The sequence below is a fragment of the Anomaloglossus baeobatrachus genome, chromosome 2 (genome assembly GCF_048569485.1).
Source record: "Anomaloglossus baeobatrachus isolate aAnoBae1 chromosome 2, aAnoBae1.hap1, whole genome shotgun sequence".
Lineage (NCBI taxonomy): Eukaryota > Metazoa > Chordata > Amphibia > Anura > Aromobatidae > Anomaloglossus > Anomaloglossus baeobatrachus.
Genome location: NC_134354.1, coordinates 83,492,287 through 83,505,900, shown reverse-complemented (window position 1 = coordinate 83,505,900; position 13,614 = coordinate 83,492,287). Strand labels below are relative to the sequence as shown.

General features: G+C 40.8%; 1 protein-coding gene across 2 annotated transcripts in view; it reads right to left on the bottom strand.

Annotated features, from left to right (window-relative positions):
• Positions 1-13,614, bottom strand: part of EPHA6 (EPH receptor A6) — a 1,356,729-nt gene that overhangs the window by 688,853 nt on the left and 654,262 nt on the right. For both annotated transcript variants that reach the window (XM_075335125.1, XM_075335126.1), the window contains exon 4: positions 5,615-5,770. In XM_075335125.1, the coding sequence (XP_075191240.1) occupies positions 5,615-5,770 (156 nt within the window). The remainder of the gene's footprint in view (positions 1-5,614; positions 5,771-13,614) is intronic.

The window sequence follows — 13,614 nt, the reverse complement described above, 5'->3', positions numbered from 1 at the left end:
GACAAAAATCTGTATAACTAAAAATATGTTAAATAGTTGGAAGTCAAATTTATGTATGAGATAGCCAATATGATTGTCTATAAAATGATGGTAGTCTCATGCGCAGAGCTATAGTGGATGGTGAGAAATGGAGGCTGAAAGTTAAAAGTTCAAAACATTGTTACTCTTTGCTCATTACTGTATATAGACACTCATATTACATATAGTGTTATTATTGGGTTAATTTTTTACATTGTCACATAGTTTGGGTGAAAAGAAAGACATAAATCCAAAAACGAAGAGGAGAAGTTTTGTGGATTTCTGAAAAAGTGTTGCCCTTTTTCTCTTGGTGATCCATAGAAAAGTAAAACTTTACAAAGGTAGAGTTAATTTGATCACAATATGGAAACTTGCTTCTTGTTTGATGATCGTTTACATAAGTTATCCATATGTTATTGTGCTTTAATAAGGCATCTAAGTTTTTCCTGACGGGATGAGATATTTCTGCTAAACATGTTCCTGAGGCAGACTGTCTGCCACTTCAATGGTCTTATACTACAAAAAGAAGATTTATCAATTTTGCAAAGTTTCAAATTCTTTTGTAAGTTCAGAAAGTTTTAAGCACCTTAGTAAGACAGCACAAAGTAAATCCATATACTGTTCTGTATGAATTTCAATGCATACAGATCCATACAAGGTGTTCTCTGCAGTATTTGATTTTATCAGTTAGAATTTCTGTTACCATCTGTTTTAAAACATAAAGAAACTAAATCTGAGCCTCAGACAAACCATAAAAAATGTCCATCAATGGTTTAACCCCTTACCAATATCCACCATACAGCTACGGCACAAATTGGGAGCAGGTGTGTGAAGCAGGCTCTCGGGATGAGTATTATTATTATTATTTATAGCGCCATTTATTCCATGGCGCTTTACAATTGAAAAGGGTAAACATAAAAAACAAGTATAACAATCATGAACATTACAAAAACAGACTGGAAGAGGAGGAGAGAGGTCCCTGCCCATGAGGACTCCCAGTCTACAGGGGATGGATGAGGATACAGTAGGTGAGGGTAGAGCTGGTTGTGCAGTGGTGTCCTTGTCTGATGGTTATTGTAGGTTGTAGGTCTTCAGGTTCCTTTTGAAGCTTTTCACAGTATGGCGAGAGTCTGATATGTTGGGGTAGATCATTCCAGAGTATGGGGGAGGCGTCGGAGAAATCTTGTATGCGATTGTGGGAAGAGGAGATAAGAGAGTAGAGAAGAAGGTGAGGGTCTGAGGTTGTGTGCAGGTAAGTACCGGAAGACTAGGTCATGTATGTAAGGAGGAGACAGGTTGTGGATGGCTTTGTATGTCATGGTTAGTGTTTTGAACTGGAGTCTTTGGGCAATGGGAAGCCAGTAAAGGGATTGGCAGAGTGGCGAGGCTGGGGAGTAGCGAGCCCCATACACAGCAGGTAATGTTTGTGACATACTGCCAGGACCTGCCTTTAGAAGCTAAGGGTTGAGTAAAGCTGGTAAATACCACTATTAATCTTTAACAGCATCATTAACATTGTGCCGACATGGGTTTGGGTCACTTTATGCGCCCATTGGCTGCCCAACAATGTGAACAATGTGGTGTTATAATAGCCAGAGAGCTGAGTCCCATTGAAATCTAGCTTTTGGATGGGCTTCAGAGGTGACTGAGATTTTTGTTAAAAACAGCAATATTGTGATTCAGGTTCAAATTGTCGACTAAAAAATATAGAAAAGTAAAAAAAAAGAAAAGAAAAAAAGTAAGAAAAATCAAAAACCCCCACAAAACATGAAAGTTCGAATCAACTCACTACCCCCATTAAAATAAAAAAATACACATGTTACATCGCTGCATCCATAAAAGTGCAAGTTATCAAAATATAATATCACGGGGGAAGACTATTCTCCTTATGGAGACCTGACAAACCAGTCTGGCTGTCAGTGGTGAGGGGACTTATAGCTGCAATGCCCCTCTAGGAATTATTCAAATTGTCTCTCCAGGAAAGGAGACAAACTGTAGTGCCACCTATTGGAAGTAGCAATCCTAAAAGTCACAAGTGGCCTTATAAGCCTTTTCATATGACCTAGGATATATGCCAGATCAGAATCCCAATTTGCAGACACGGTGTTTCGGGGTGATTGCCCCTCGTCAGTGCAAAGCTAGAGTTTGTCTCCTTTCCTGGAGAAACATTTTGAACAAAATATAATAATAATCTGTAAACGGAAAAAGTTCAAAACGCCTAAATTGTGTTTATTTGGGTCGCTACTACAGTTGAGCGAGTACTTAATTATTCTCGCTATACTCATAATGAGCACTGTCTAATACTCGCGCATTCATTCCGAATAGCGTGTGCAATGCAAGTGAATGGGGAAAACTCGCACGCATAGTACGGGTATTTGCTACTCGCACAAAAACTATGGCATTCGGGTTACTCGTTACTTTGCGAGTTTTTCCCCATTGACTGGCATTGAACCCACTATTCAGAATGAATACGCGAGTATTAGACAGTACTCGTTATGAGTGTAGTGAGTACAAATAGTTAGTTACTCGCTCAAATCTAGTCACCACAACAATGCAAAAAACTACTGTAACAAGTCAACAAAACATTTTTTCTAACCCATATTGGTATTAATAAAAATGTTGTCTTGCCCCATAAAAAATTAAGTCATCACATGGCTTGATCAACTGAAAAATTAAAACTTTAGGATTCTTGGAAACTAGCGACACAATGAAGTTAAATTTTAATCCACAATGTTTTAACGCTCAATGTTAAAACAAGATTAAACTAAATGATGTCATTCATAACTACAACAAACCCTAAATAGAAAACACAGAAATGGAAATTGACTATAGCATATTGGGAAGGGATAAAAGAGATGATCCAGCCTCTGAATACCCTTAGGAAAATCCACCAATATTAAATCAGGGGGGAAGGAATATAAATATCAGTACCCCCTGTGATCAGCTGCTCAACGAGGCAGTAGCTAGGAAAAAACATGCGGCCAATGTGAATATAGAATAAAGGAAACCTATAAATAATTCCCTAAAAAACTAAATATCAGGCAATCCATATGTATAAATATATACCAATTTCTATTAAAGAAGTACTTCCATCAAAATTTGCATCCTCAATATATTGCAATCATCATATTATATGGTACTATGTACTTACTGTTTCTCAAACTACCCTTCTATACAGATAATTATTCTCTTTTCCATTAGGTCTATGGCATCACATAGTTAAAAGCAAACTAGCTGAATCCTCCTAAGCTCTATGTAGTAATCGGAAGTCTATTTTCCATGCATTCCCTGAGTCATAAGTCACTGTAAAAGTCACAGGTAGGGGGGAGAAGGAGAGCTGCTGGTCAGAAGGTGAAGAGGGGAATGACTCATGCAGGGAAAAGTGACTTACTGAGAAAAGAGAAGAATTAACTGGGTAGATAGGCAACATCAGCAATTGTAAGTACATAGTGCTATATAATATGTTGACTGCAATATATTAATAGGATAAAAACTTTGATGGGAGTACTTCTTTTATAAAAACTAATGGTATGCATAAATTGAAGAAAAAATATAAAAACACCCCATAAGAGCCAGTAAAAAGGGGGCAGGGTGATCAATGAAAAATAAAACAATGGCAAAACATAGACAAGAATATATGTAGTATCATAATCAAACAGTGGGGGTATTGCACACATACAGATATATATATATATATATATATATATATATATATATATATATATATACAAAATATCAATCAGGAAACCCACAATATAACTTTAAAGGTAAATACAATAAAAATTAAATTATAAGCATAACTGCTCGAACACAGAGACTTCACAATAAAGTGAAGCAGCGCAAGAGCATCCTTCTATGATCAAAACATAATGGTAAAGATATATAACATGATAGATATAGTAACACAGCTCAATTGATGAGAAATTCCCTTCATAAACAGAGCTCTTAGCAAGATGCCACAGTGCTAAAGCGCCCATACCCATCACAAGCCATAATAAATGGATCAAAGACAGACCATACTGTCCAGTACCATAATGCATATTTCGCATATAGCTTTGTCAAGGAAGGCTATGTGAATATAAAACCACTTGTGCTAAAAGGGGTGCTGGCAATCAAATCGCAGAAATCTAATATTGTCTTCATGTTATACCAGTGTTCATTTACTTGAACGTCATTTTTAGTGCTTGCTATAGTCATATGTAATCTGGAGCACTCAAGGGGCCTTTAGTAGTCATCATATTATTTGCAGATGTCCTTTAAATGCTATACCCACCTCTCCAACCCTTATAATTTAGTGCTTCAGTACGAATATCTCAAATTTTTTTACCATTTTCTGTCTACAACTGCTATGCAGAAAAAAGGGGGAAGAGGGCACCACAAAGATGAACAGGATCAAATCGAAAGACACACCATAGAAATGTATGAAAACAGCAAGAAACGCTGGTGAGCAAAAACTTGGGATCACCGACATAATCCCAAGTTTTTGCTGTTTTCATATAACTGCTATTCAAACACATATTTCTAGCTAACAGTAGAAAGAAATAAACTCTTATCAAACTGTTTAACTGCAGCAGTTTAAAAACTAACCATTTATTCATCCTTTCTAGGTCCAGCACTGAGTCTCTGCCAATGCTCCAGGTGTGTGTTATTGTCTTCAATGCTGACATTCTATCGATAACACTGCAGCCAATAACCGGGCATAACTTCCTGATTGGCTGCAGTGCTGTCAACGTGATGTCAGCTCTGAAGACAATAACAGACACCATGAGCAGTGTGAACACGCAACTTTGGACCAGTGGAGGGTAAGAAAAACACACTGTCATGATTCACTTATGGCTTTGCTCTATGCAGAGCCATTGTGTCCTAGGTGTTTTCTTGTTGTCTGTATTCTCCGGGGTCAGGCTTGATGGGAGGGGTCTATTCAGTCATGCCTCATTCCGAGTGATTGCTCTGACTTATCTTGGAGCTGTTTAACATGAAACGCAGCAAGTAAATGTTCCTGCTCTGCAGTGTACGCTTCTGGTTTTCTTGAGTTGTTCTGATCTTGTCCCGTTTCTTTGCGTTCCATTCTCTGACCTCCATCCCTCCCGTATTGTCTGTACTCCCTGTCTCCCCGATCGTCGACCTGTTTTGTGACCCTGGACCTGTTCTCTGCTCTGTACATTTGTGTCCTCTCGGCTTCCGACCCCGGTTTGTTCTCTGACTTCGGCTCTGCTCCTTTTGTACCTTACGCTACTTCCTGGCTTACCAACCACTGGCTTGCATGTGACCTCAGCTTCTCTTGCTCCTCTGTACTGACATGGCCTCCCGGCTTCTGACACTCAGCTTGATCGATTACTCTGTAGACCATCCCCACCTTGGTACTAGTGATCCGTAGCGGGCAAGCGCCTCACCACACCTAGGAACTCTACACCATTCCAGTGTACCTGCACCCCCTGGTGGTGAGCATTACACACAGTTACAATATTTAATACAAACTGCAGTCGGGGGACAAGGCTTTTCCAAAGTCACAAAATATCAAAAGTATCATAAAAGTGAATTGTTTGGAAATGTGGACAACACCTTAAATTTTACCCCAATAATAATAACGACTTACTTGTGCATGCCATGGCGGATGGGTCTTTTTCTGCTCTGAAGTAGCCTTTTTCACACTGGCACACCGTTGTGGCCTCTACATATGTGAAGCTATGAGGAGGACACTTGGAACACTTGATATTTCCAGCAAATGCCTTGTAGAATCCAGGCCGACACGCTGCAAAATAACAGAAGACAAACCGGTCAATGATTTCCTTTTGCCTTCACCATTCAATTAATTTGTCATTCAGCTGTGAACGCGAGGATTCCTGCGTAGACGTTGTATATAAGCTCCCTCTGACCGCAGGCAAGTCACTTCATCTCCCCGCATCTCAGACAGCAGAATTAGACTGTAAATCCTCGCAGGCAGAACTTCATTATATCTGTTTTCCTAGACTGACAGTAAGTAATTATTAAAATTATAATGCTGATCTGAGGCCAGACAAAACTTAATCTGGGATTGCATTTACATAGCCCTATACCGTAAACTTGTGTTTTTCATGACATACAGGACAAGTAATAACGCTGAGCTTTATCATTCTGTACAGAGACATTAATGTGTATTACTGCACAGGTTATAATGGAATTACAATTTAGTCTACTATCCAAGTAACAGAAAACCAATCAAGGCTAATAAACCACAATGTGTGCTAATGATATCAGAAAATCCTGCATGTCTCAAGGTGCCCGGCAAACGCTAGAACAGAAAATGGTAACATAGGAAGAAAAAGACTACAGAGGATATTATTGCTCAGATTGATGTTCCTGGGGCCACCAGAGAGACCACCTTCCATCTACAGAACATGTACACATCTACATCTAGTTGCAGTGTAATGTTTCTTTTGATCATTTTGCATATACAGTCATGGCCGAAAGTGTTGGCACCCTTGCGATTGGTCCAGAAAATTAAGTATTTATCCTAGAAAATTATAAAATTAAATGTCTTGTTATATGTTTATTCCCTTTGTTTATTAGCTTCTCTAATCAGCAAAACTGTTTTCAGCTGTGCTAACATACTTGCACAAGGGTTTTCAAGGGATTTACAAACATCCATTAGTCTACTAACACAGTTAGCAAACACAATGTACCATTAGAACACTGGAGTGGTGGTTGTTAGAAATGGGCTACTATACAGTCATGGCCAAACGTTTTGAGAATGACACCAAAATTATATTTTCACATGAACTGTTGACCTCTGGTTTTCAATTGTGTTTGTCTGATGTTTACATCACATACAGAAATATAATTGCAATCATATTATGAGTACCAAAAGGTTATATTGACAGAATGAGTTAATGCAGCAAGTCAATATTTGCAGTGTTGACCCTTCTTCTTCAGGACCTCTGCAATTCTCCCTGGCATGCTCTCAATCAACTTCTGGATCAAATCCTGACTGATGTCCATTCTTGCATAAGCAATGCCTGCATTTTGCCAGAATTTGTTGGTTTTTGTTTGTCCACCCGTCTCTTGATGATTGCCCACAAGTTCTCAATGGGATTAAGATCTGGGGAGTTTACAGGCCATGGACCCAAAATCTCTATGTTTTGTTCCATGAGCCATTTAGTGATCACCTTTGCTTTATGGCAAGGTGCTCCATAATGCTGGAAAAGGCATTGTTGGGCGCCAAACTGCTCTTGGACAGTTGGGAGAAGTTGCTCTTGGAAGACATTCTGGTACCATTCTTTATTCATGGCTGTGTTTTTAGGCAAGACTGTGAGTGAGCCGATTCCCTTGGCTGAGAAGCAACCCCACACATGAATCGTTTCAGGATGCTTAACAGTTGGCATGAGACAAGACTGGTGGTAGCGCTCACCTCTTCTTCTCCTAATAAGTTGTTTTCCAGATGTCCCAAACAATCAAAAAGTGGATTCATCTGAGAAAATGACTTTACCCCAGTCCTCAGCAGTCCACTCCCTGTACCTTTTGCAGAATATCAGTTGGTCCCTGATGTTTTTTCTGGAGAGAAGTGGCTTCTTAGCTGCCCTTCTTGAAACCAGGCCTTGCTCAAGCAGTCTCCGCCTCACAGTGCGTGCAGAAGCACTCACACCAGCCTGCTGCCATTGCTGAGCTAGCTCGGCACTGCTGGTAGTCCGATCCCGCAGTTGAAACAGTTTTAAGATACGGTCCTGGCGTTTGCTGGTCCTTCTTGGGCGCCCTGGAGCCTTTTTGGCAACAATGGAAGCTCTCTCCTTGAAGTTCTTGATGATGCGATAGATTGTTGACTGAGGTGCAATCTTTGTAGCTGCGATACTCTTCCCTGTTAGGCCATTTTTGTGCAGAGCAATGATGGCTGCACGTGTTTCTTTAGAGATAACCATGGTTAACTGAAGAGAAACAATGATACCAAGCACCAGCCTCCTTTTAAAGTGTCCAGTGGTGTCATTCTTACTTAATCATGACTGATTGATCACCAGCCCTCTCCTCATCAACACCCACACCTGTGTTAATGGAACAATAACTAAAACAATGTTAGCTGCTCCTTTTAAGGCAGGAATGCAATGATGTGTTTGGGGGTTAAAGTTCATTTTCTTAGCCAATATTGACTTTGCAAGTAATTACTGTTAAGCTGATCACTCTTTATGACATTCTGGAGTATATGCAAATTGCCATTAGAAAAACTTAAGCAGTAGACTTTGTAAAAATTAATATTTGTAGCATTCTCAAAACTTTTGGCCATGACTGTACACCTATGTAGATATTGCATTAAAATAAAACAGATGTTTGCAGCTAGAATAGTCATTTACTACATTAACAATGTATAGAGTGTATTTCTGTTTAATTTAATGCTAGCTTCATTGAAAAAAAAAAATGTACTTTTCTTTCAAAAATAAAGAAAATATCTAAGTGACCCCAAACTTTTGAACTGTAGTGTATATCAGTACTCATTGCTGCCACTTCAGAACTCTCCAGTGCTTTATTTCCAACTATTTATGGCTGCTTCTTATGTAAGTTTCTTTATTGTCCTGCTGGAAAACCCATGACCTAGGACACAATCCCAGCTTTCTGACACTGGGCATTACAATGCAAACTAAAATCCTTTGGTGATCTTCAGATTTCACCATGCCGCTCACATAGTCAAAGCACCCAGTGCCAGACGCTGCAACACAACCCCAAACATCTTTGAACCTCTACCATATTTGACTGTAGGTACTGTGTTATTTTCTTTGCAGTTTTCATTCTCTCTTGGTAAACAATGATGAGCAAGCGTGCTAGCCACTGCTTGATACTTGATAGCAAGATTTGTGGCTGTTAGAGAGCCAATCAACATGGCTTGCCTGCCATACATGGTAATGCCATAGCCATGTTGGTTACTGGCATTGCTGTGATTAATATAGCCACTGGTATGGTATTTATGGATTATCAAGACCATATACAGCAAAAAAATACCTAACACATAGCCTTTAATAAGTCTCTTAAAAAAGAGGTTCACTTTACCTCTGTTAAAACCAATATCTGTCACAAAGACTATCGTGCTATGGTACCCACTTCTTCTAATAAGGGATCAATGCACTCTGTCACAGAATATATGTAAAAAACTTACCACCAGGCCAAAAAATTCGGTGCAGAATCATAAATTGACAACACACCGAGGAAAATTAGGTAAATGTCCCCACTGATGAGTTTGTCTACACAATTATGCAGTAGTCCTTTCAGACAGTTGTGCGGTACTAATGCAGATTAATAAGTGACCAGTTGATTGAATATCACATATAACATTTCTGACCAACAAGCACCAGTGGTTCAGAACAAACGTGACAATGCTCACAAATACCCAAACTTCATCAGAGCATTGTGCATATAGAAAGATTGGTGCATTCAGTTTCCACAGTTTCCAGACAGACAGTTTCCCATCATTATAGGCATCTCCACAGTCCCTTTTACTCTGGACCTGGGATCCCTTTAGATTGGGGTCACTGTCTTTCCCAAATTCTCCTTCTCCCGACGTGTTTCATATATCCCATAATCATCAGGGGAGTTAGAATGAGGCGATACAGGTTCCTGTTATGAAACCTTTCATGGGTTCACTATAAATAAAGCAAAATTGGAAGGGAATAAATGGGGGATATAGGTAGAAATAAACCCCTTACAAGAGGCTTTCCCAGTAAAGGAACAATAGAGAGCAGGTGACTTACCAGACGGTGACAGCACGCATCATCCAGGCTGCACACTGCTGTACACAGTCACCATGTTTAAATAGTCACCGCTCTTTTGCCAGCGTGTGACGTCACGTCCGCACATGCGCTCCCCGCCTCCATGTTATGCGGTGGAACGCAGCAGTGGAACGCAAGGTCCCTCAGGAAGTGACAATCACTTGCCCGGCGCCTCAGTGACGTTCCATGCTGGGACGTCCGAGTGGAACGCACGTGCGTCCACAGCGCCCGCCTCCATGACATACTGAGAGCCGAGACGCCTAAGTGGAACGCAGATGCGTCCATAATGCCCGCCCTATTCACAGAACAGCAACATCGCTCTGCTAGCACTTTACTACGCATGCATGAAGTTCAGATTTAAATGAACAGTGCTATCCATATGCTGTAAACCGCCCTAGGTCAACCCAAATAATTAATTTATCAAAGCACACCCTAACAGACCCAGAGATGTCAGTTTTAAGCAAAGGCTTAGGATTTGTACCGACTACTGATTTTGATTCATTTGAAGGGGTGAAGGATGTAAATTTATTCACCAGGAAGCTCAAATGGAAGAAACACTTTGTCAGGGAAAGTAAAAGACAGAGCACCGAGTTGGGTATACCAGAAGACATCCTTGAGGACGTAAGACTCCTATACAGCATTGGAGAGACTGATCCAAATATTAATGGCCTAGGACCATTTACACATTTGAAAGTAAAATGTGACAAAATGCCACCATCAATGGGTGATGTCAGATCTATAGAAATTTTCTGTAATTTGGTCACCCGAGATCTGGAAAATCTTCAGGGGGTTCGCTCCAGGGATTTCAATCTCACCAAGATTGAAATGGAGAGTTTGATATCTCTGGAACACTCTTCCATTCTAATAATAAAAAAGTCGGATAAGGGTGGTAACATTGTCCTGATGGATGTAGACAACTATAAGGATATATGCTTGAATATCCTGAATGATATCAATGGATATGGCAAACGTCCCGTTAATCCAACTAAGATGTTCCATCGTGAGTTGAAAGATATTCTTTTGAAAGCAAAAGAAAAGGGCTTGATAGATAAGGGTGAGTTTGATTTTTTACTCCCTAGATTCCCAGTGACCCGCATCTTCTATTGTCTCCCAAAGATACATAAGGGAACTAGTCCGCTCAAAGGGAGACCAATAGTTTCAGGGGTGGGGAGCCTCACTCAAAATCTGGGTATCTATCTTGATGAACTTTTAAAGCCCTTCGTTGCTTCGCTCAACTCGTATCTTAGAGATACCTCAGATCTTTTGAAAAAGCTCGAAGGCATCACCATTGAAAGAGATGTAATACTGGCTAGTATTGATGTAGAATCTCTGTACTCCTCGATAAGACATGAAATAGGTCTAAAAGCTGTGGCGCACTTCCTGAATAGCAGAGGTAGGCAATTTAGTGAACATAATGCCTTCTTACTGGAAATCTTAGAGTTTTGCCTCACACGTAACGTCTTCACATTTGGGAACCAGCTTTACCACCAGCTCAGGGGCACCGCGATGGGCAGCCCTTGTGCGCCATCGTATGCAAATTTGCTCCTGGGCTGGTTGGAGGAGGTGTTAGTGTTTGGCGATGAGTCCACCCTGCCCACTGATAAGATTCTGTTGTGGTGCAGGTTTATTGATGATATTTTCATCCTATGGAAGGGCTCGGAGGTCGAACTATCTCAAACGGTACAAGAACTCAATAAGTATAACCTTGGTCTATTTTTTACATTTGAGGTTAATAGCTCTAAATTACCCTTCTTGGATGTCCTCATTGAAAAAACTAGTGAGGGAAATATTGTCACCAGCACCCATCGTAAAGAGACGGCGACAAACTCACTGCTACGGTGGGAAAGCGGTCATCCAATAGCGTTGAAGAAGGGCATCCCTAAGGGCAAGTTTTCCAGAATCAAGAGAAATTGCTCCAATACAGAGAAATGTGCGCTACAAATTGATGACCTTTAAGATAGGTTTAGGGAAAGAGGATATCCCAATAAGATCATTAAGAAAGCACGGGAGGAGATTAGTAGAATTGATAGACCGAAGCTACTTTTCCCTCCTACCAAAAATGAGTAGTACAGATGAAATAATACGTTTTGTCACAACCTATAATAATGGCTCGAAGGCCATGAGAGAAATACTGGAGAGGTATTGGCCTATTCTGAAAATGGATTCGGATATTGGCAAATTTATTCCTGACAAACCCCAGATTACGTTCAAGAAAGCAAGATCACTGCATGATAGACTGACACACAGCCACTTTAAAGATAACAGACGTATGGGCTGTGATTGGCTGAAAAGCAACCTGAAAGGGTGCTTTCGGTGTAGTGGTTGTTTGGCATGTAGTGTTATAAAAGTAAGGAAAAAGTTCCTGAGTAGTAACACTCGTCAAGAATTTGACATTCGATGTTTTGTTAACTGCCGAACGAAGGGGGTTATTTACAAAGCTACATGCTCCTGCGGGCAGGAATATATAGGCAAAACCAAGAGGGAATTCAGAAGGAGAATAGGAGAGCATTTAAGGGATATAAGACTGAGAAATGACACTCTGCTGGCAAATCATGTAAACATTGTTCATGGAGGGGCCGAGGGTCATGTGACCTTTCAGGGAATTGATATTGTCCCCCCACTGAAACGAGGGGGTGACTGGGACAAAAAAATTCTTCAAAAGGAATCGAGATGGATATTTAGGCTAAAGACGGTCTATCCTCTTGGTCTGAACGAGACCCTATCCTATGCACCCTTTCTGTAGGTGGAGGTTTATTGGTAGTTAGGCGGGATAGCCATCGCATGAGCGGGGGCGCCAAACACCGCACTTTTAGGGTGCCAACCTCCGCAGTTAGGTAGGGAAAGTCCCCTTCTAGTCAGAATAGTTGGTGGTGGAGTTGCTAGAATGTTCTTCCTTTTTCTAATTAGTACAAACAACTGCTTCATGTCGGTTTCTGAGTTCCCTCTTGGTTGCAACCTATTAAATTTATTTAGGCCATGTCTCTCCAGTATGTGTTTTAAACAGTCCTCTAATAATATTGTGGAGACTAAGTCCTAGTCCTCAAAATTTCCCCCTCCTCCCCTTCCCCTACCCCCCCACCCCTTTCCGTTTTTCTCTGGGATTATTACTTTCTAAAAAGATCCAGTTATTGATTACATGATTCCCTGGGTTTTATAATCCTGCACATGTCATCTGGTAGTAACTTTGCCCTGCTCTATATCTATATTTACTGCATATAAATAGGGCGGTTTACAGCATATGGATAGCACTGTTCATTTAAATATGAACTTCACGCATGCGTAGTAAAGTGCTAGCAGAGTGACGTTGCTGTTCTGTGAATAGGGCGGGCACTAGGGACGCATCTGCGTTCCACTTAGGCGTCTCGGCTCTCAGTATGTCATGGAGGCGGGCGCTGTGGACGCACGTGCGTTCCACTTGGACATCCCAGCATGGGAACGTCACTGAGTCGCCGGGCGAGTGATTGTCACTTCCTGAGGGATTTTGCGTTCCACTGCTGCGTTCCACCGCATAACATGGAGGCGGGGAATGCATGTGCGGATGTGACGTCACACGCTGGCAAAATAGCGGTGACTATTTAAACATGGTGACTGTGTACAGCGGTGTGCAGCCTGGATGATGCATGCTGTCACCGTCTGGTAAGTCACCTGCTCTCTATTGTTCCTTTACTGGGAAAGCCTCTTGTAAGGGGTTTATTTCTACCTATATCCCCCATTTATTCCCTTCCAATTTTGCTTTATTTATAGTGAACCCATGAAAGGTTTCATAACAGGAACCTATATCTCCTCATTCTAACTCCCCTGATGATTATGGGACATATGAAACACATCGGGAGAAGGAGAATTTGGGAAAGACAGTGACCCCAATCTAAAG